General features: G+C 46.4%; 3 protein-coding genes across 6 annotated transcripts in view; 1 reads left to right on the forward strand and 2 right to left on the reverse strand.

Moving 5' to 3' along the window:
- RCN2 (reticulocalbin 2) overlaps window positions 1-20,637 on the reverse strand; it is a 1,080,843-nt gene that overhangs the window by 994,162 nt on the left and 66,044 nt on the right. The window lies entirely within an intron of this gene.
- TSPAN3 (tetraspanin 3) overlaps window positions 1-20,637 on the forward strand; it is a 939,276-nt gene that overhangs the window by 17,410 nt on the left and 901,229 nt on the right. Inside the window, exons 6-7 of one of the 3 annotated variants that reach the window (XM_083698465.1) lie at window positions 71-154; window positions 3,943-4,817. In XM_083698465.1, coding sequence (XP_083554591.1) covers window positions 71-154; window positions 3,943-4,035 — 177 coding nt within the window. In that variant the 3' untranslated portion in view covers window positions 4,036-4,817. Of the gene's footprint in view, window positions 1-70; window positions 2,976-3,443; window positions 4,818-20,637 lie in introns of those variants that run through there. The other 2 variants (XM_083698466.1, XR_014555158.1) reach the window with 2 other exon arrangements.
- Window positions 6,998-20,637, reverse strand: part of PSTPIP1 (proline-serine-threonine phosphatase interacting protein 1) — a 55,741-nt gene continuing 42,101 nt past the window's right edge. For both annotated transcript variants that reach the window (XM_083698393.1, XM_083698394.1), the window contains exons 7-15: window positions 19,443-19,541; window positions 18,365-18,410; window positions 18,071-18,150; window positions 17,647-17,745; window positions 17,148-17,244; window positions 16,046-16,133; window positions 14,739-14,809; window positions 10,957-11,057; window positions 6,998-8,827 (exon numbers count right to left, since the gene is read on the reverse strand). In XM_083698393.1, coding sequence (XP_083554519.1) covers window positions 8,696-8,827; window positions 10,957-11,057; window positions 14,739-14,809; window positions 16,046-16,133; window positions 17,148-17,244; window positions 17,647-17,745; window positions 18,071-18,150; window positions 18,365-18,410; window positions 19,443-19,541 — 813 coding nt within the window. In that variant the 3' untranslated portion in view covers window positions 6,998-8,695. The remainder of the gene's footprint in view (window positions 8,828-10,956; window positions 11,058-14,738; window positions 14,810-16,045; window positions 16,134-17,147; window positions 17,245-17,646; window positions 17,746-18,070; window positions 18,151-18,364; window positions 18,411-19,442; window positions 19,542-20,637) is intronic.

The raw sequence follows: 20,637 nt of genomic DNA on the forward strand, positions 1-20,637 counted from the left end.
TGTAGCATAAGCATTTTAGAAGAGAAATACTACCGCTAACAGCACCACTGGCTTGTTCTTTTTCCTTAAGGGATGCGAGGCTTTGGTTGTAAAGAAACTACAAGAGATCATGATGTATGTTATTTGGGCAGCTCTGGCATTTGCTGCCATCCAGGTAAGACTTAAAATATATAACTTTTGATGTGTGTGTTCTCCATCTCCTACAGAGATTTTTACAAAGCTTTCCCATTTTCTCTGTATTGTTCTGACCAGGTTTACCAGGCAAAAAACCCCTCAAATATCATTCTGTCTCCATACATGATGGTTCTTAAATGGCCTCATCTCAATATGGGCATTTCTGGAATTGCCAACACACTGTTTCTTCAAAGACTGGTTAAACAGTGTGTTGAACTAAGCACACAAACATCTGCACAGAACAACTAGTCCTGAAGTATTGACAAAAGTGATATTACACATGGGACTATGCAATGTGCCCTTCCTAAAACTGGATGGTTAAACATCCAGTTCCGGAACAGATTGAAGTATGCCGGCAAGCAAAGAGGCTTTGCCTGTTGGCACAGTCCCATCCCTGGTGGGGGCGGGGAGTAAGATGCCAGAAGGATTATTCTCTCACCTATGTCCTTGTCCATCACAAGCTGTTCCAAGAAGCTAGGCAGGGAAAGGGTGTTTTGCAGTTGATTCTCCTCCCACCAGACCTTCCCATGTGGCCTGGTTTTCATTAAACCACATCCATCTGACACCAGGTGTGGGGACAGGGAGAATCGGGACCACACCAAGTCTTCATTGCCGAGTCTTCGTTTTTTCTTTGCAGCCTCTGCTTCAGTTCAAGCTGGGCTGCAAAGGAAGAGTTACCTGACATCAGGTAATTGACAAGTGAGCAGCTCCGCCCACACGTTCAGATGACCCAGAGGGAGAATTTTGAATCTGGTTTATCAACCAGATAAGCACTTTCCTTGAGTCCAATTTACCTGGTGGTGGTTCATGCTGGAAAGGCATCAACACAAATCAGAAGTTTGAACCTTGACCCTCTTTGCGATAATTTTAGATGTACCATTTTAGCATGTTATGTTTGAGAGGAAACTGATCTCCAGTGAAATTCTCAGATTTTATAAAAGCTGTAGTCAGGGTGCCAAACACTACTAAATACTTGAGTGTGTTTGAACATCAAGATCTGCACAGATACACAGATGCTGTACTTTCTTATTAAAGTTTGCACCGATATTAAAGTGTGCACCGATAATGTAACAACAGAGAGGTGCATCAGAGTCTATGGGAACTGCAAACCCTGGATGACTACTGAAGTAAGGTCACTCCAGAAAGCTCGGGATACTGCCTTCAAGGCAGGGAACATAGATTTATACAGAGGAGCAAGAACAAAGCTCAGGAAAGGCATTAAGGGGGCAAAACAACAATATAAGCTTAGGGTGGAGAATTGCCCTAGCTGATAACAACAGGAAACAAGTGTGGCAGGGACTGCAGCATCTAACCAACTACAAAGGCAATACGAGGAACACTGTTAAGGCTGATGATTTGTTGGCAGAGGAGCTGAACATCTTTGCTCGCTATGAGGTAAAAAGATCAGGTATCATAGTTCCTGCCTGCCAGCCTACAAACTCTCAGCCACTTATTCTGTATGACCATCAAGTAAAAGCTGCAATGAGGGCGGTGAATCCCAGTAAAGCTGCTGGTCCAGATGGGGTGCTGGGGATAGTGGTAAAAAACTGTGTCAATCAACTAGCAGGGGTCCTGACAAGGATTTTTAACATCTCTCTGCAAACGGCTTGTGTTCCATCATGTTTGAAAGCAGCCACCATTGTCCCAGTCCCAAAGAAAACAGCAACTAACTGCCTAAATGACTACAGACCTATTGCATTGACACCTGTAATGATGAAATGCTTCGAGAGATTGGTCCTTCAACACCTTAGGACATGTTTTCCACTGGATTTTGATAAACATCAGTTCACCAACAGGAGAAACAGGTCAACAGATGATGCCATAGCTACAGCCTTTCACCTTGCGGCGAGTCATCTGGAGAGACCGGGGAATTATGTTACAATGTTGTTTATTGATTATAGCTCGGCTTTTAATACCATCCATTCTTAACAAAAGGCTGATGGAACTAGACCTTTTTTCTACTATCTGTGACTGGATTAAAGACTTTCTGAGGGATCGTACACAAAACAGTGAGGATTGGGCCTGTTACATCTACCTCCCTGAAGCTCAGCACTGGCACCCCACAGGGATGTATGCTGAGTCCCTACCTGTACTCATTGTATACATATGACTGCATTTCCTCTCATCCATCCACTGCAATTATTAAGTTTGCAGATTATACTACCATAATTGGTCTAATTACAGGTGGAGATGAATCAATGTACAGGAGGGAGGTTCAAAAAGTATCTACATGGTACCTAGAGAATAACTTGCACCTAAATATTATCAAGACAAAGGAGATGGTGTTGGACTTTCGGAGGAAGAGAGGGGAACTAGCCGCGTTGTATATCAGAGGGTTGTGTGGAGAGAGTCTCTTTCTTTAAATTCCTGGGAGTTTACCTTAGTGAAGACCTCACTTGGAAAAACAATATAAGTCAGGTGGTTAGGAAGGCCCAACAGAGACTCCATTTCCTCAGGTTCTTGTGAAAGAACAATGTTAAACAACAATTGATGACCTCCTCCTACTGGTCCACAATAGAAAGTGTCCTCTCATATTATATCACAGTGTGGTACGTTGGCTTGACAGCCACGGACAGAAAGTCTTTATAGAGGGTGGTGAACACAGCACATGATAGCATGGGCTGTCCCCTGAGCCCGCTAGACAATATCGCAAGGGATCGTTACCTTAGGAGAGCAAGAAAAATTCTCAGGGATGATTCACACCCCGGGCAGCACCTCTATAATCTTCTGCCCTCAGGCAGGAGATATAGAAGTATAATCAGTTGTAAAGGTAAAGGGACCCCTGACCATTAAGTCCAGTTGCAGATGACTCTGGGGTTGTGGCGCTCCTCTCGCTTTATTGGCCGAGGGAGCCGGCGTACAGCTTCTGGGTCATGTGGCCAGCAGGACTAAGCCGCTTCTGGCGAACCAGAGCAGCGCACGGAAACGCCGTTTACCTTCCCGCCGTAGCGGTACCTATTTATCTCCTTGCACTTTGACGTGTTTTCGAACTGCTAGGTTGGCAGGAATAATCAGTCGTACAACAGGCTAAAAAAAAGTTTCTATCCGTGGGCTGTTAGGCTGCTGAATGGAAAATAATATGGTGCAACTGACTTTCAGGGTTGGTGTGTTGTACGACAAGCACACAGAGAGCAAGGAGATTGAGTATATGGGAGGGAGGCTCAGTTAATTTCATTGTACACAGGTTGTACATTGACAATAAAGGTATTATTATTATTATTATTATTATTATTATTATTATTATTATTATACTTGAACTTTCCCTACAGAAAACACATGGCAACCAATGACAGCGCTTTTCCCCATGAGGCCTCACTGAATATCATTTCTCCTGTTGTGAGTCAGGGCACTTGTGTGATTGATAAACATGCCTAGTGTGCCTGTGCCAAGTTCTGTATATGTCACAGCCACAGATTTGAACTCTTCCTGCTGAGTACCAGAACCAGATATGCGTGCAGGTTCCTGCATGTGCTAGGTGGCACCCCCCTCCTCTTCAACTCATGGCAGCCCCCACGGTGGGTTGATTCCTAAAACCTCTGGTGCTAAAGGGAGTTGCAAATAGCAAGCACCTCTGATTCTGAATGAAACACAGAACAAATGAGGGATTGCACAATGGAAAGTAGCTTGAAGGGAGAGGTCTGGCAATACCCTCCTGAAACAGAATGGCTTGAATTGCATCTGTGTGGTGTCTAGGCAGCTTTCAGAAAGCCAATACCTGATACAAATAATGCTCCTGTGTTCTCAGTTTCCTTCTCCTCTTCTCTGCAGCTGCTGGGTATGCTGTGTGCCTGCATTGTGCTCTGCAGGAGGAGTCGGGACCCTGCTTACGAGTTGCTCATCACAGGAGGAACCTACGCATAGAAGAAGCTGCAAACCTAAGCTTGAACTCGCGCATTTTCTCCACTTCGGAAAGTGGCTTGCCTGAGTCAGCTGCAGCAGTTCCTTTGCTGGCTTTGACTGGGTGAAAGTCCATTTTTCAAAACTGGGAAGACAGGCACATTCACTGGTGATGGGCAAAGGCTTTTGGTTACTGTGACCCCCCTACTACCTTAGCCAACTTTCCACATATCTAGACATCATAGTAACCAAGTAAACACTATTTTGAGGCCATTAACTAGGGGAAGAGAGCAGCTTGGCACAAAAGACAAAGGTAAATTTGGTAAGTTACTGCTAGAAGTTGTACTGATTTGATTCTTGTATGTGGAGTCCTTCTGATCTTCACTGAGCAATTGGCCAAAGTCTATACGAGGGAAGTCTGGTACCTTTGCAACACCTTCTTTCCCACCCCACCCCCCTTTTTGCCGCTTGCCTGTCACCAGTGTTTGTTGAGCATTACGTCAAGTCCAGAACACGACAACATGACTACTAACCAAAATTTTAGAATCACACGAGTGCATCTCTTGACCTTAAATTCAAATGAACAAATCTTCCAAACTTTTAGTGTGTTAAAGTACAGGCTGGCTTTTCAGGAGTATAATGTATGCACTACTGTTCTATAATGAATATTTCATTTTTTTCTATGAAAAGGCTGTTGATGTGTTGAGTGAATTGTTATCATAGAGTAGCAAAATAGTATGTGAAAGTGAAATGTAAATAGGAAACCTGATTAAATAAATTGTCTGTACATCCCTCTCCAAACTAAATCATGCTTAACTATTTTTTATCAATGCCTCACTCTTTAAGATATTTATGCTTTTTGTTTATGTAAAAGATGGGGCAACTTGTACCTGTGGGGATAATATCCAAAGCCCCCCGGATCCTGCCAGCTCAAACCTCCCTCCCCCTGCAGCCTCTGGGGAAGAGGGGTGGGCTGCTCTGCTTTGTGTTCTGGTCCACCCCCACCCCCACCCCCGTGCTCCCCTCAGCCACATCCTCCCCCAGCATGTGGCCCCTGGACAGGTTCCCCCCAGGGAACGCGGCTGTGGAAGACAGAACGAAACTCCTCCTCTCTGATGTGTAACCATAATTAAGCATTTGTAATAGACCGGTGGTGCTCTTTGGGGTGTTGGACACAACAGTCTATCTGGCTGCAGCAAACAGGCTGTGGTCTATCAATCCTTCCCCTTTCCACATTTTTTCAGTCCAAATATTATGGTAGCATAAGTTTCCGTAGGCCAGAGCCTACTTCAGCCTGAAGTGTTACCTCTGATTGGCAGGTGCCTCTCTCTTTTTAGAGAGGTTAGAGCATGGGGTTGCTATTGCAAAGTGAGGCCCAGGAGCTACAGGCAAGTAAAGACAGTCAACTGAAAAGGGCAGAAGATTGCAGGGGTAGTGAGCCACTTCCAGCTCTGAAATGAATAGGCAAAACAAGAACTGTTCTAGTCCCTACCAGACTCCATTTAGCCCCAGAACGGATAAGGATGGTGTCTTCATAAGAATTCTAATTCTGCAGCTTCTTTCTGGAGTCCCACTTTTGATACTTGCCAGTGAAAGCATAGCAACTTCCAATTCTGTTACTGAATGTCCAGCAAGATTGAAATGCTCCCACTATTTTGAGTGTTAACATTTTTAATGTCTGATTTGTGTTGGTTTATTCCCCTGCAACTGATTATATATAAACAGCAGCAGGGTATTGCTGGCACACATTATCAGATTGGAAGATGTGAAGGGATTTTTGATAATGACTTAATTGCTTTTCTTTTTTTTCAAAACACTTGGGGTTAATCTGTCCTCCCTGAGCCTGTAGCAATTGGTGGGTTTACACATTCAAATTAATAGATTAAGAAATACGCCCCAGCATCTGGAATGTGGAACTCCTAACAGCAATGAGTTTCAAGGAGAAGCCAGCTCTGAGCAAGTATAGATCAAAGGCAGTCCCTTTCTTGAGTGCCGCTTGGGTCCCACATTTTGCCCCCTCCGCCCCCCCCCCCACCTCCTTGCTCAGCTTAGTATTGAATAGCCGAAGCCTACAGTGCTGAGATCTGAGGCACCTGCCATTTTCCATTCAGAGGCAACACTTTTCTCACATCTCCCAGCCCCATTGTCTGATCCCACTTCTGGCTGGGAGAAGGGTGAAAGATCACCACTTTCCCAAGCAGCTCCTCCACTGGCCTCTGTCTGCTCCCTGCAGCCAAATCCCCCCTTCCTGAATGCCACTGGGCACAAGCCTTTTGTCATACAGCACCTCCCCTGCACACCATCCGTCAAATCAAATTACAAATCCTGACAAGGGAGCCAAATGAACCAGCTTTCCTCTGGGTCCAACTGCAAAGAAACCTTCACCAGAGGCTGTTGTTTTGACTGAAGTAGGGATTAAGCTGCACCAGTGACAGGCCTTATTTTCCAAGCTCATCAGCTAATAAACACCCATGTTATTTCAAAGGAAATAAGCCTATTTTCATGTCCTTTTCTATTGAAAGAGCAGTAGTTGAAGTGCAAGATTTATCCATAACTGCAAGTGAAGACAGTGGCAGATTCACCTGAGGAAGAAGAAAATAGGAGAAGGATTGACTCTTAACATTTTAATAAGGTTCTCTATAATGCCTGCTAATGGAATTCTGCGGGAAGAGGAAGAAATGTAGTCATTGGAATTTCCTGCGTTAGGGAGAAGGAAGCCCCTGTTACTCCTAACATTTCTGTTCCTCTGATTTGAGAACTTGGCATTGTGCAGCTATCTTTGGATGGACAAGAGATAAATGTAGCTGAAAGACACATGATACGTGGTTTGCATGAATTGGATGTAGTGGTGTCGTAATTTAGCCATGGGAAATTAGGCAGCTATAGTAGTATTAGGTGGTCTTGGAACAGCAAAAAGTCTTGTCCAAACTCTCAGTCTGTAAAATGACAAGCTAAGAGAGCTTAACAGAAAATTACACCATTCTGCTCATTGCAATCTATTTTTTTATTATTTTAAAACTTTTGGATATGCTGTTAAATGATATGTCTGCAATTAAATAGTTTAGACTACATTTTTAAAAATATAACATCATTAATGTTTTACTTGTAACATAACTTTCATCAGTGAAACACGGAAAATTCATTGACTTTTTTGTTTAAAACATATATTAAATTACTCTCAGTATTCACATCACTTGCCGTCTCACACAACCCTGTCAGGTTACAAGACCATTCTTGTCTCCTTCCTTTTTCATTTATTAAAGGACCTGCTTCCTTTCTATACCTTTAGAGTCAACTCCAAAGCACAGGAGATGCTCTCCCACCTCCCTCCCAAAGCAAGCAAACTGGGCCTCCAGAGCAAAGCTGGACTGAGTTCCCAGGTGACTTGTTTCTGCGCTCTCTCCTCGTGTAGCTCCTGCATGCGGTGCAACTGGGCGGCAAAGAAATGCTGGCTGGCATAGTTTGGTGTGGATGGCTCAGAAGGGGCTCAAAAAGGCCCTTGCTCAGTCTATCCAACCCGTGAGCAAATTTGTGGAGGGCATGAGACTTCAGGGTGTGCATACATAGTTGGCTTCCATTGGGAGATGAGTACGTCAGTAGCCTTAGGACACCTGCAGGAATCTGCAAGTTGAAAGAATTTACAGGATGGGTTTCTTTCTATCTAATGAAAGAAACGGTCTGGTGTGTCATTGCAAGAGGGGTCCCTGGGAGTATTTCTCAGGCCTTCCACTTGCTGTTTGCCACTTGTACAGTGGTACCTCGGCTTTCGAACATCTCCATTGACTAACATTTTGGTTTTCGAATGCCATAAACCCGGAAGTAGATGCTTCGGAAATTCAACATGCCACACGGCTTCCGCTGAGTGCAAGATCCTGAGGCCTAGCTGTCAGCTGTTGAGTTTTCGGTTTTCAAATGTTTCAGAACTTGAACGGTCTTCCAGAATGGATTACATTCAAAAACCAAGGTACCACTGTATTCAAATTCTCAGCTGCTGGTACCCTAAACTCAAGCTGCGGCAGAAACCAGTGTTGGCACCCCAGTGGAACAACTGCAAGTGCATTTCATCCCCCTCCAAAGGAGCTTTTGATCCCAGGCAGCTGAGAATTTGAATGATTGCTGAGTGCAGCTCCAATGACAGCTCATTTCCAGGGGGCAACTGCAGAGCCAGGAAAGGGCTGGTTTGATCTATGTGCTTTGGGTTCCGTCCGCTGGAGAGAAGAGGAACGACACCAGCACCAAGACATCCCTCCAGAGTGGCACTTGAAATGGCTGCGTTGCTGCCCAGTTGGGCTGTGTTGCCACAAAAGGGTCTTTTAGAGAGGTCCTCTGTGGATCCCTTATGAGGCCATCATCTTAGAAATCATAAACCTGGGGTTGCTAACCTGCGCCACTCCCGACTCCCATCACACCCAACCAGTGGTCAGGGATGACAAAGAGTTGCAGTTCAGCAACAGCAGGAAGACTGCAAGTTACCAAAGCCTATTAAATTCGGTAGATAGGGGTGTATCTTGTAGTTGTGCTGTTTTGTTTTTAGCAGCATGGGACACTAGGCAGCAATCTCTGTTAAATTTAAGTGTAGACCCATAGCTCTTCATTTAATGACATTCACAAAGATTATTAAAAGGCATATCTGGAGGGGGGGTTGGAGAAGGGAAAATCCAAACACTCCAGGTTGCTCCTCTCATCAAAGTTTTTCCAGATAAGACCCAGGCACAAATCCTTGCTTTCCGTTCTGTTCTGCAGTCCACCAGCCATCATCGCCTACTTCGATGATGGAGATGACATCACCTGCTTGGATATCCAGTTCATCCTCATTCTAGAAAAAGAGAACAAATGGAGGACTGAAGAGACATTTGCTCCAGCAGCAGCTGGAAGGTCCCAGGCTTCTCCATCACCATCCCAGGTAGAAGGCTAGGCCAGATCCCTTCGGCCTGACTCCCTTGTTGTTCAGGTGGAGACAGCATTTTGCTGCTGTTGGTCCATGCTTTTCCCACACCTATAGTTGGGAGTGGAGCTGCCCAGTCCCACCCAGGTGCTGCCTACAGGTGCTCTGATGGGTGGGCAACCTTGCTCTGCCAGAGGCAAAAGTGGGTGGAGTAACAAGACTAAGGTTTTCCTTTGCACATTAGACAGGCTTCTGCACACACACACACACACTCTCCAGACAAGCAAGGGAGGTTATCGGATATCAAGGACACATTCGTGCCAGGCAAAAACGTTCCAGGTTTGAAGCAGAGCTAGTGGCTGGGAAGTGGAGTGTTGCCTGGGAAGAGTTTGGAGGGCCAGGTAAAGAGACCTGGAGGGCCACAATCAGCCTGTGGCCTTGAAGTGCCCCCCCCCCGGCCCTGCATACCATAAAGGGCCAAGGAGCCCCTCCAGCCTCTTCCCCCTTTTTCAGATTGTTAATTTTAGTAACAAGCACAACCTTAAGCAAAATTAAGTGACTGACTGACCAATTAATTATAACTTAGTTGATAGATCAACACGTTTCTTTAATCAGGTGATGGCCTTCCTTTTCGTTAATGTATGCTAAACTCTATAACCTGGTTACCATGACCCAAATCAAATTGTGAACATACACAGCAGCCAAAGCTGCTCTGGGTACCAGGCGCCCAGACGGAGCTCATTGCTGACTTGTGACTTTGGCGCCCACAAAGCGTTTCCTTACCTGGAGCTCTAGCAGCTGATGGAGCTGCCATTCAACTTCCCAACATGAAGACCATCTGCAGCATTGTGGAGAACAGCAGCAGCAGCAGCAGGACCCAACAGCCCTGCTCCCAGCCACCCTGTGAGGCCAGGGGCTTGTCGCTTTGCCCAGGAACCAGCTCTGATAGCAGTGGGGCTTTAGGAAATCCTACCCGCGGGCTCTTTGCCTTGGAGTGTGGAGTGAGGGATCTCGAGGTAGTTCTGCTGCGCTCCTGGGCTTCAGCTGATGTCTCCTGTCACTGATTTTTCTTCAAGGCCTACACTAGCTCCCAGTACGTTTCTGAGCACAATTCAAAGTGTTGGTGCTTACTTTGAAAGCCCTAAAGGCCCTCAGTTCAGTATACCTGAAGGAGTGTCTCCTTGAAAGCCCCCATCATTCTGCCCAGACGCTGAGATCCAGCTCCAAGGGCTTTCTGGCGGCTCCCTCCTGTGAGAAGTGAGGTTACAGGAAACCAGGCAGAGGGCCTTCTTGGTAGTGGCACCCGCCCTGTGGAACGCCCTCCCATCAGATATCAAGGAGATAAACAGCTATCTGACTTTTAGAAGGCATCTAAAGGCAACCCTGTATCAGGAAATTGTTAATGTCTAATGTTTTACAATTTTTTATGTGCTGTAAGCCGCCCAGAGTGGCTGGGGAAACCCAGCCAGATAAGCAGGGTATAAATAATAAAATTACTACTACTACTACTACTGCATGCAGAGAGATCAGAGGAAGAGCTCCCTCTGCAGCTCCCATTTCTTGGGATAGTTTAACTGGAACTGCTTTGTGGCTTTGTGTTTAAGGATTTTCATCCTTGTTTTTGGGATCACGAAAGCGGCCTGCGAGGGAGCACGTCAGCTGTGCATGGCCTCCACTTAAAGGCAATTCATTCAATCAATCAGCCAATAAAAATAAAACCACATTTACCTCCTGGAGTTTGTGTTCAGATTGATATTGATTTTGTTTAAGCAGATTCTATGCCAGGGCTCCCCAAACTAAGGAAAGGATAAGGCCCGAGGGACTCATTTATCCTGCCCACTTCTGGGTTGGAGGAGCACCGGAAATAATGCTTGCGCATGCGCACAAGCTATTTTCGGTGCTCCTCCAACCCGGAAGTGCGCCGGAAATAGCGTGTGCCCACGCATATGGGCACGTGCTCCCCCACCCTCCAGCCCTCTGGCCCGTAGCGCGATCAGCGCTGGAGACACTGTCCCGAGGTGCAGTAAGTTTGCTGACCCCTGCTCTATGTTGATACTTACCTGGGCTGTGTAATCATAGAGGACTCTGTAGTCCTCAGATGTAGAAAACTCTTCTTCTTGGGCTACGTGAATTGCTGCATAAACACCATCTGCTTTCTCAGCTGTGGGAACAAAGGGGTTAACTGCTTGGAGAGGTGAAGGATCCTGTGCAAGTGCTCAGAAAGGGAAAGAATCTGTTCTCTATACAGGCAACTCCCAGGAATGTACTGAGGCATTCCAAGGTGGCAGCTCAGCAGGTGCAATTGAACCTGTCTATCTAGATTTAGCCTTAGTAACCACATGAATTCCATGGTGCATTCATAGCACAAAGAAAATATTTTGGCCTCAGCAAATGTTTTCAAGTACTGGTGCTGTTTTGAAACCTCAAAGAATGGGATCATTTTTTAAAAGGGATTTTATTGTTTATTATGAGTATTTATTAACCACCAGCTCATTAAAAGACTACCATGGCAGTGAACAATAAAATCATTAAAATATCATAAAATTATACAGAACAAACTAGCAACACCAAATCAGATTAATTCTCTGCGGTGGATAACTATTAGAGATCATTGATTTCTATCCTCCCAAAAGGCAACAAACACTATACAAAAAATGTAAAACAAAAGCAATTGCATCTCACAGCTACTTTTTTCACAGTCGCCAATAACTGTATTTCAGCCATCAAAAGTCTCTGTGAACAGAAGTGTTTTAAAATTCCTCCAGACATGGGTGAGAGAGACGCACATCCGCAGGGAGGGCATTCCATCAATATCAATATTTGCACCAGCTGATATTGGGGGAGGTTCTCTTTGGTCTCAGAGCATGGAGGGCTTCAAGGATGCCTGAGCGGCAGCAACTGGGAAGAGAAGGCCCTAAGTGTGGCAGCACCTCATCTTTGGAACTCCCTGCCTATTGAAATCAAGCAGGCGCCTTCACTGGACTCATTCATTTTGGCACCGGATAAAAATATTCTTGCTTAGACAAGGCCACACATGCTTAGAAAGTTGAGGTAATCTTAATATGCATGTTAACTTTGAGGGGTTTCTTTTACATTCAAGTGGTGTATGAATCTTATGAACTAACTAAATACACAGTTTATCGTCATCGTCATCATCACACTGCACTGAGCAGCAGGAGGAGGCAGGCAGGCAGCTTTGCACAACGCCTCTTCTGTGCCAAACCCAAACTCAGGTAATCTTTACGAATTTGGTCAGGTGGCAGGATTCAAATTGAATAAGTCAAAAACTAAAGTTTTAGAGAAAAACTTAACATCAATTGAAAAAGAAAGGTTTCAGAATGAGACTGGTTTGACTGTGATTAAGAAAGTGAAATATTTGCGGATAAATATGACAGCAAAAAATGTGAATTTATTTAAAGACAACTATGAAAAATGTTGGTCAGAAGCCAAAAGGGATTTAGAAATAGGGTCAAATTTGAAGCTTTCCTTGTTGGGTCGAATTGCAGCTATAAAAATGAATGTATTGCCTAGAATATTGTTTTTGTTCCAAACACTGCAAATTGTGGACAAGATGGACTGTTTCAAGAAGTGGCAGAAAGATATTTCTAGATTTGTCTGGCAGGGCAAAAAGCCCCAGACTAAAATTTAAAATACTAACTGATGTTAAGGAAAGGGGGGGGTTTGCCCTGCCGGACTTTAAACTTTACTATGAATCAGCAGCTTTCTGCTGGTTGAAAGATTGGTTGCTTCTTGAGAACACAGACATGTTGGATTTGGAAGGTTTTAATAACACCTTCGGGTGGCATGCATATTTGTGGTACGACAAGGTTAAGGTACATAAAGCATTTAAAAATCATATTGTCAGGAAAGCATTGTTTAACGTTTGGATAAGATATAAAGATCTATTGGAAAACAAAACTCCAAGGTGGCTGTCACCAATGGAAGCTAAAGCGTTTAAAAGACTTAATATGGAGTCCAAATGGCCAAAATATTGTGAGATTTTGGAGCAAGAGGGAGACAAATGGAAATTGCAGAGTTTTGAGAAACTAAAAAGTAAAGTACGAGATTGGCTTCATTACTATCAGATAATGGAAGCTTATAAACTGGATAAAAAAATTGGATTCCAGGTGGAAAAATTGAAATTAGAAACAGAATTGTTAGAACCTAGAACAAAGAACTTGTCAAAGATGTACAACTTGCTGCTGAAATGGAACACTCAGGACGAAACGGTGAAGTCAGCTATGATTAAATGGGCACAAGACGCTGGACATAATATTATGTTTGCTGACTGGGAACAGTTATGGACCACTGGTTTAAAGTTTACGGCATGTAATGCCTTAAAAGAGAATATTATGAAAATGATTTATAGGTGGTACATGACCCCAGTCAAGCTTGCAAAAATATATCATTTGCCCGATAACAAATGTTGGAAATGTAAGGAGACTGAAGGTACATTCTTTCACCTTTGGTGGACATGCCCAAAGATTAAGGCTTTCTGGGAAATGATTTATAATGAAATGAAAAAGGTATTTAAGTATACCTTCTTGAAAAAACCAGAGGCCTTCCTCCTGGGCATGGTCGGCCAATTGGTGTCAAAGAAGGATAGAACTTTCTTTATGTATGCGACAACAGCAGCAAGAATTCTCATCGCAAAATATTGGAAGACACAAGATCTACCCACGCTGGAAGAATGGCAGATGAAGATGATCGACTACATGGGATTGGCAGAAATGACCGGCAGAATCCGAGACCATGGAAAAGAGTCGGCGGAAGAGGACTGGAGGAAATTTAAAGACTATTTACAGAAATATTGTAAAATTAATGAATGTTAGAATGATGTTGGATTGAAATTAAGTGGTTACCAGCTGTAATGTAAAGGTTGAGTAATAAGCTAAGATAATTTATATTAAGTTATAATAAGAATTTGCTGAAATAAGATTTGAATTGGAATACAAAAGGGGGAGGTGAGAGGAGGTCCGAGACATAAGGTAACGGAAAAAAGTGATGGGAATTATATATGTTATGCTTTGTTTTGTTTTTAATTTTTTTCCCCTTTTTGATATTTTAGTATTTTTCTTTTTATGTCTGTATTAAATTGGAAACTCTAATAAATATTTATTTAAAAAAAAAAAACCTCAGGTAATCTTTGTTTCTCTGGGCTCCTTCTGCCCGCTCCTGCTTTTTTCCAGGGCTGGTATGACCTGAGGTTTCACTTCCTTTGCAAGACAGAGTCCTGACAGCATTGCTGCAATAGCTGCACCCTGTGCCCCAGGCCTCCCCATGTGGCCCACAAGAATGTTTTGGCTAAGTCACGCCCACCGTCCCACCAGGGGGACCCAAGGGCCTTTGCAGGCACAGCAGCAAAGGGGCGCCAGGTTTTGCCAGGGGCAATAATCAGCTGGTTTCCAGGGACTGCATAGCTCTGTGCCCAAAGCGCCCAAGCCCAGCCACCAGCTGATGATGGGGGCCTGCGCAGAGCTCTGTGAGGTGCTTTTGCTGATGGCCTTGATTGCTCGGGCAAAAACAGATTGCCTGGCGCCACTGTTCCTCTCCCTCTCCCCTGCCCCCCCCCCATCTTACACAGAGGCAAGCAGAGCCTGACGGAGGCGAACAGCAGCCCCTCCCTTCCCCTGCTGGGCCCCCCTTTCTCCATCAAGTGCTCTTGGGGGAATGGGAAAAAAACACCCACTGTTGCAAGCTTTGAGTCCCTTTAAACAGATTAACACAGCAATGCCCAAAAGAGTGAAGGGGGTGGATTTGTGTTTAATCCTGAGAAGGTGCCAATGGCCCTTTTAAAATGTGGGTTCGCTTCCTAAAAAGAACATCAGTTGAACAAACATACCAGCTGGTGGAGCTGTGGGAACAATACTGTCGGAGGTGTTTCGATTGTTTCCATGGAGCAATCCAGAGAATCTGTGGAGCCATAAGAACCCAGGATGAGCTTCAGAGCAAGAGGCATTGTCAGCCCCCTCCTTTCTTATTTATCATGGCTCCTGCGCTCATGGCCAGCGTTGAGGGTCACCCTCAGTGGGCCCCTGCCAGCGCCCAGACCCCATCAGGGCCCCCACAGAGGACTTCCCTAGCCGCCTGGCCATGCCCCCCTCTTGGGAACGTGAGAGGAGCCCTGCTAGATCAGACCCAAGGCCGGCCTGCTTCACCAGGTGCCTCTGGGAAGCAGGACAAAAGGGCAACAGGCCTCTCCTGCTGCAACTGCTGTGCAGGGGTAGACTGCCCCTGAACATGGTGGCTCCATGTTGCCATCCCGGTTAGTATCAATGGGCAGCCCCATCCTCCATGAAATACATCAACGCTTCTCGAAGCCAGAATGCAGTGCTTGAAGGGGCAATGAATCCCACAGGCTAACTCTTGCCCCCGCCTCACCCTTGCTGCCTGGACACCTGACCTCCCCAAGTGTGCAAGCAGTGGCCAAAGTCAGTCCCCTTGCCCTTTCCTGCTGGGTGGATTGGGCCCAGAGTCGGAAGGAAAGCCCATGGCCAGCCATCAAGATGGCACAGTGTCATCGCTCAGGCCTGGAGAGAAAGTTCATGCGACACCCGAGATCACTGGTTCAAGAGAGTTGTGTTCATTGGTATTTCAGAGGAACTGAGCTGCAACCTTCCCTGCAGCCAGGAGAGGATGCTGATCCCTCTGGTCTCACGTCTGTTTTGAGGTTATTTATTACATATATGGCAACGCAGTCGCGTGGGTGGCAAACTCCTTCCCAACTCCTTCCCTTTCTTATTTATTTAATAAAATTTATAGACTCTTTGATTGCAGAAGGACCTCAAGGTGATTTACAAAAGAAATATGATTTTATTTGGCAGCTTCTCTGTCTCTTAAATTGCTGTGTTTTCGTACCCAATTTTAATAATATAATAATCATATCTGTTTTATTCCCTCTTGACCTTTTATTTTTCTTTTGACTTTAACAAAAGCTCTGTGTGTCGATTATTTTGTTATTCAATTTTATTTTATTTTTTAAAGATAGCAGAGATGTCCTAACTCACAGAGGGGAGCCTGGTGACTGCATATTCCCCAAAACACCCCCCCCAAAAAAAACACATGGCTCTGCATCTGTGCAGAGAAAGCTTCCCCAAAGTCTCTTGGGAGAGTCCCCCATATTCAAGTTGCCCAATGGGCCTGTGTTACCTCTTCATCATCCCACATGTTGGGACGGGGCTGCTGCAGGTTTTAGCCGTCAGGACTCGGTCGTAGTAGTTTTCGTAGCCAATGGCAGCTGCAATGGAGAAGGGGTGGAAGGCATGGGAAAAACCAGCTCAGCATCGTTGTACCATTCCCCCCCGCCCCCACTACCGCATGGTCATTCTCTCCTCTGAAGCTCACATTTAAAACCTTTCACAATATTTTAAGAATGGCACGTTTCTAATGGTCTGGCAGGGGAATGCTACTGGTGATGGCTTGGGAGTGGAATGGAAAGCAAAAGATCTTCCGGACATTCCCCTCTGAAGAGGGCACGAGGGGGGTCGGGGGGGGGGGTCGGAAAAGCCCCAAGGGCCAGATAGGAAGTTCCCCATTCCTGCTGCAGCAGAATGTGGAATCCAAACAAAACACATTCAAATTCCACAAAAAGGGATCTCAGCTAAGTATGTGAGCTTCCTGGCAGTGTGGGCCATTCAAGAGTGGAAGAGGCTGCTTAGGAAAGATGGCGGACTCTCCTTTCTTAGAAGCTCATAAGCAGTGTTAGAAATTCAGATCTATAAGCTCGGTGTCAAATGGCTCCTTAAACCAAGGTTACAGTTGCCAAAACGGAATGCCTAGTTGCCACCCCCACCCCCAGAATACAACTTTTTGGTTTCTGAAATTCATTCCGATCGTGTGGATAAAATATAATGGATATAATTTTACAGGTTGTGGTACTGGTGTGTGAGAGCAGTCTAGATCCAAGGACCCCAAGGAGGCCCCTCCAGATGGTGGAGGCGACAGGAGCCATTCTAGCCCCCGGGCATCTTCATTTGGTCGCGAGGGGATGAGAGCCAGGGGCAACGGGGGCCTGGTGAATTGTGAACGCTGCTTATAAGCAGGGGCTGGATGGTCACCCCCTACAAGCAATGCTGCTGCTGCTGCAGAAAGTCTCCTGCAGCAGCAGCAGCAGCAGCCGGGGGCTGGACTAGCTGCCTGGGAAGGGCCTTCCAGTCAGTCGCCCTTATTCCCACCCCTCCTTTCTGGAGTTCAGAGGTGACAATCAGACAACCAAAAACGCTAAATAAAAAAGTTCCCTCAGCTGGGTTACCTGGTGGCTCCATCCCAGTCATCTTATTCTGAACAAAGTGATTCATATCCGAGTCTATGTTGCAGTTCTCCAGGCTCAGGCGGACCTCTTCATACAGCTGGGAGAGCGAGAAAGGGAAGACATGGGTTGGCTCCTGATCAGCACATTTTATGAACCAAAAACTTTAGCTTCTTTTGACACCAGTCATCTTAGTTCCTTCCTTGAAAATGGGTTTTTCTGAGGCTAAGATTCTAAGACTGTGGGCAGAGCCTGTTGCAGCCTTAATTCTGATCAGGCTACTGAGCACCTTCAGATGCTTCATAAATAAATAGAACAAAAACATGTTTTTTAGGAGTTACGTTGCGGTTGAAAGTCTTGCGCTCTTCCTCAATGCTCTGGGCCATTTTGTTGTTTAATGGTTACTAGGAATCCCTTGGATCTCTTCTGACCAACCCTGGTCTCCCAGGTCCTAGGCTGACCTTCTAACCACTAAACCACCGCTGGCGTGCATTTCCCTTACCTCATCGTCCTTCACGCACTGCATGGAGAGCTGGTTGCAATGGACCCACAGGGAATTCCGGAGAATGGTGATTCGGTCGCATTCCTGCAGCTGGAAGGCCTGTATCCATGAAGGCAAAGGGAGGTTCCGTGGGCTCCATGGTGTTCTGCGCCAGGGCCGCCGTCCAAAGGTGGCAGCTTGGGCATTTGGCAAGGGGCCACACTCAGGAGGGGAGCCACGGCTAGGGGCCCCCGGGACCTGCTGCAGCAAGGTGGTGCAGACTCACGGAAGGGCTTTGCAAAAGCTGGACCTGACCCCATTCCAACATGGCATGCAGAAGTCCCACATGTCAACACAGAGAATGCATAGGCGTCAGTGGACCACGAAAGCTGCAGCTCATATTGAGCCGTGGATACAAAGTGCTTTCCAAATGCAAACCTCTTACCTCACAAGTGCTGATATGCTCCTGCTCCCAGGCAGTCCGGGCCTGATCCAGCAATTCTATGTTCTGCTTGTACACTCTTTCTGCAGCAGCAGAAAAACAGATGAGAGGTGTTGACCAATGAGGTACAAGTCTCTCTTGGTGTAGCCCCATCCCATGATTAGGAATCCTCCAGGACAAACTCCCCAGGACTTAAAAGAACAGGAAGACCCTCCTGGATGGCTGGGTTGCCAGGACCTGTGCCTGCCCCAGCAGTGTGGGGCACATGTGACCTACTGTAGGTTTTCTGGACAGTACCTGCTTCATGTGCTGCCTCTTTGCACTGCCTTGCTTTGGTCTGACTCTGAAATATAAAAAGAGAAGACTGTCATGGCTCTGCAGAAGAAAGAGAAGGGATGCTAATTATTGTAAATACTGTACTGGATACCCTTGCCAACACAAGAAGAGCCAAAATGGCCTCTCTAGTCCTGTTCTCACAATGTCCAACCAAATACCCAGACGGAAAACCCACAAGCAGGACTCAAGCACAAGAGCAATCCGCTCTCCACCTGCGCTTTCCAGAAACTAGTGTTCAGAAGCATTGCTGCCTCCAACTGTGGAGCCAGAGCAGAGCCCCCCCCCCCCCCCGGCTCCCAGCCACTGACTCCTCCATCGAGGTTTCTGGACATCCCTGCCCATTTGGCCAAGGCTGGCCCAGGAATTCCTCTGCAGCTGGCATTTCTCCCTTCACATCCCAAATAATCCAAATCCTGCCATTTATTAATTTCTAGGGTTTGGAGGCTTCCCTCCAAATCTATAACAATATACAACATATACAGAGTACATATATCAGAGTTACAGCTCAAATCACCTCCAAACCCCACCCAGCCACCCTCAGTAGTTACCAAAATTCTTCCCATTAGCACAATATACAACACTATCAAAAGCCAGCCCATACAAGGAATAAATATACCATCTTTAGCATGCAAGCCAACTGACTAAAACAGCCAACCCAATCTGCACTGAAGAGGAACAGACTTATTATTCTTTTTGTGTTAGCGAATTCAATAAAAGGGTACCAGATAAATACAAATGGGTAATTTTCCTGTTGACCACGCACACAAGTTTCTAACAAAGCAATCCTTGGGAACTGTGAATTTTGAAGGATAGCTGTGTTTCAGTTTGCATTAAAATACAGGCCAACCCAAATTTCTCCTCCACCTCTAGCTAAGGGAGAAATGACACCCTAGTTTTCCCACTGTGTAGGAATATTTCATCAGCTGAGTCAAATGGGGCAACCCGGGAACCAGGGAGAGCACCACAGCGAAAAGCAGGCATTTGCTGGAGGCCCAACTCCCAGCTGCTCCCTTGAAAGACCACTGAGATTCTAGGATACCTTTTCTGTTTGCTTTGGGTTGCCCACGGCACTTATCCTCTCCAAGGTCTGTTCAGCCTCATCGGTGTCTTTACACTTCTGCTCATAAGACTTCTTTGACTGCAGGCAAAGATATAAATACCGTCGATGTGTTGTGAACCACCTTGAGATCAATGGGTATAGGGCAGTATAAATTTAATAAATAAAACGAATAAAAAATAAGTAAATGAGATTGGGTGGGACACGGGTGGCGCTGTGGGTAAAACCTCAGCGCCCAGGACTTGCCGATCGCATGATCGGCGGTTCAAATCCCCACGGCGGGGTGAGCTCCCGTCATTTGGTCCCAGCTCCTGCCCACCTAGCAGTTCGAAAGAACCCCCAATGGCAAGTAGATAAATAGGGACCGCTTTGTAGCGGGAAGGTAAATGGCGTTTCCGTGTGCGGCGCTGGTGCCGGCTCACCAGAGCAGCTTCATCACGCTAGCCACGTGACCCGGAAGTGTCTCCGGACAGCGCTGGCCCCCGGCCTCTTAAGTGAGATGGGCGTACAACCCTAGAGTCGGACACGACTGGCCCGTACGGGCAGGGGTACCTTTACCTTTACCTTTAAATGAGATTGGAGGAGAGGGAGGGAGGGAGGGAGGGAGCTGGCGGCACGACAGCAGGGAATCCCCAGAAGCTGAAGGCCCTTCTTAGGATAGTGTCCTAGGCTAGTCCTACCCGGAATGGACTCACTGACGAACATGGGCTCATTAATTCCTAGGGACATTAAAATGCATTGCATTTAAAGCCTGCATTGTGGGGGTTGGACTAGATGACCCTTGGGAATCCCTACGAATGTAGGATTCACTGTGATACCGCTTTAGAGTCATGGCTTCCCCAGCGGCGGAGCAAATGCCCGCGCTGCCCAGGGCGGGTGCACTCCTGAGGGGGGTGGGGCGCAAAGGGTGCCCTCCCAGGCGCGGGGTAGCCACTGGGGTGCGCCCAGCGGCCGGGGGCGGAGCGAGTCGCCAATGGCAGACATTCGGTGCACCGCCTGCCCGTGACTGCCAAATGTCACCCCCTCAGTGAAAACACCCCGGGGGGTCCGCCCCCGTCACACACCCTTCCTGTGCCCCCGGCTTCCCCCGAAAGGATTATGAGAAGTGTAGCTTGTTAAGAGAGCTAAGAGTTGTAGGGAGACCCCTCGTGCCCTCACAGAGCTATCATTCACAGTG

Source organism: Podarcis gaigeae (assembly GCF_964106915.1).
Source record: "Podarcis gaigeae genome assembly, chromosome: 9".
In the NCBI taxonomy this organism is placed as follows: Eukaryota; Metazoa; Chordata; class Lepidosauria; order Squamata; family Lacertidae; genus Podarcis; species Podarcis gaigeae.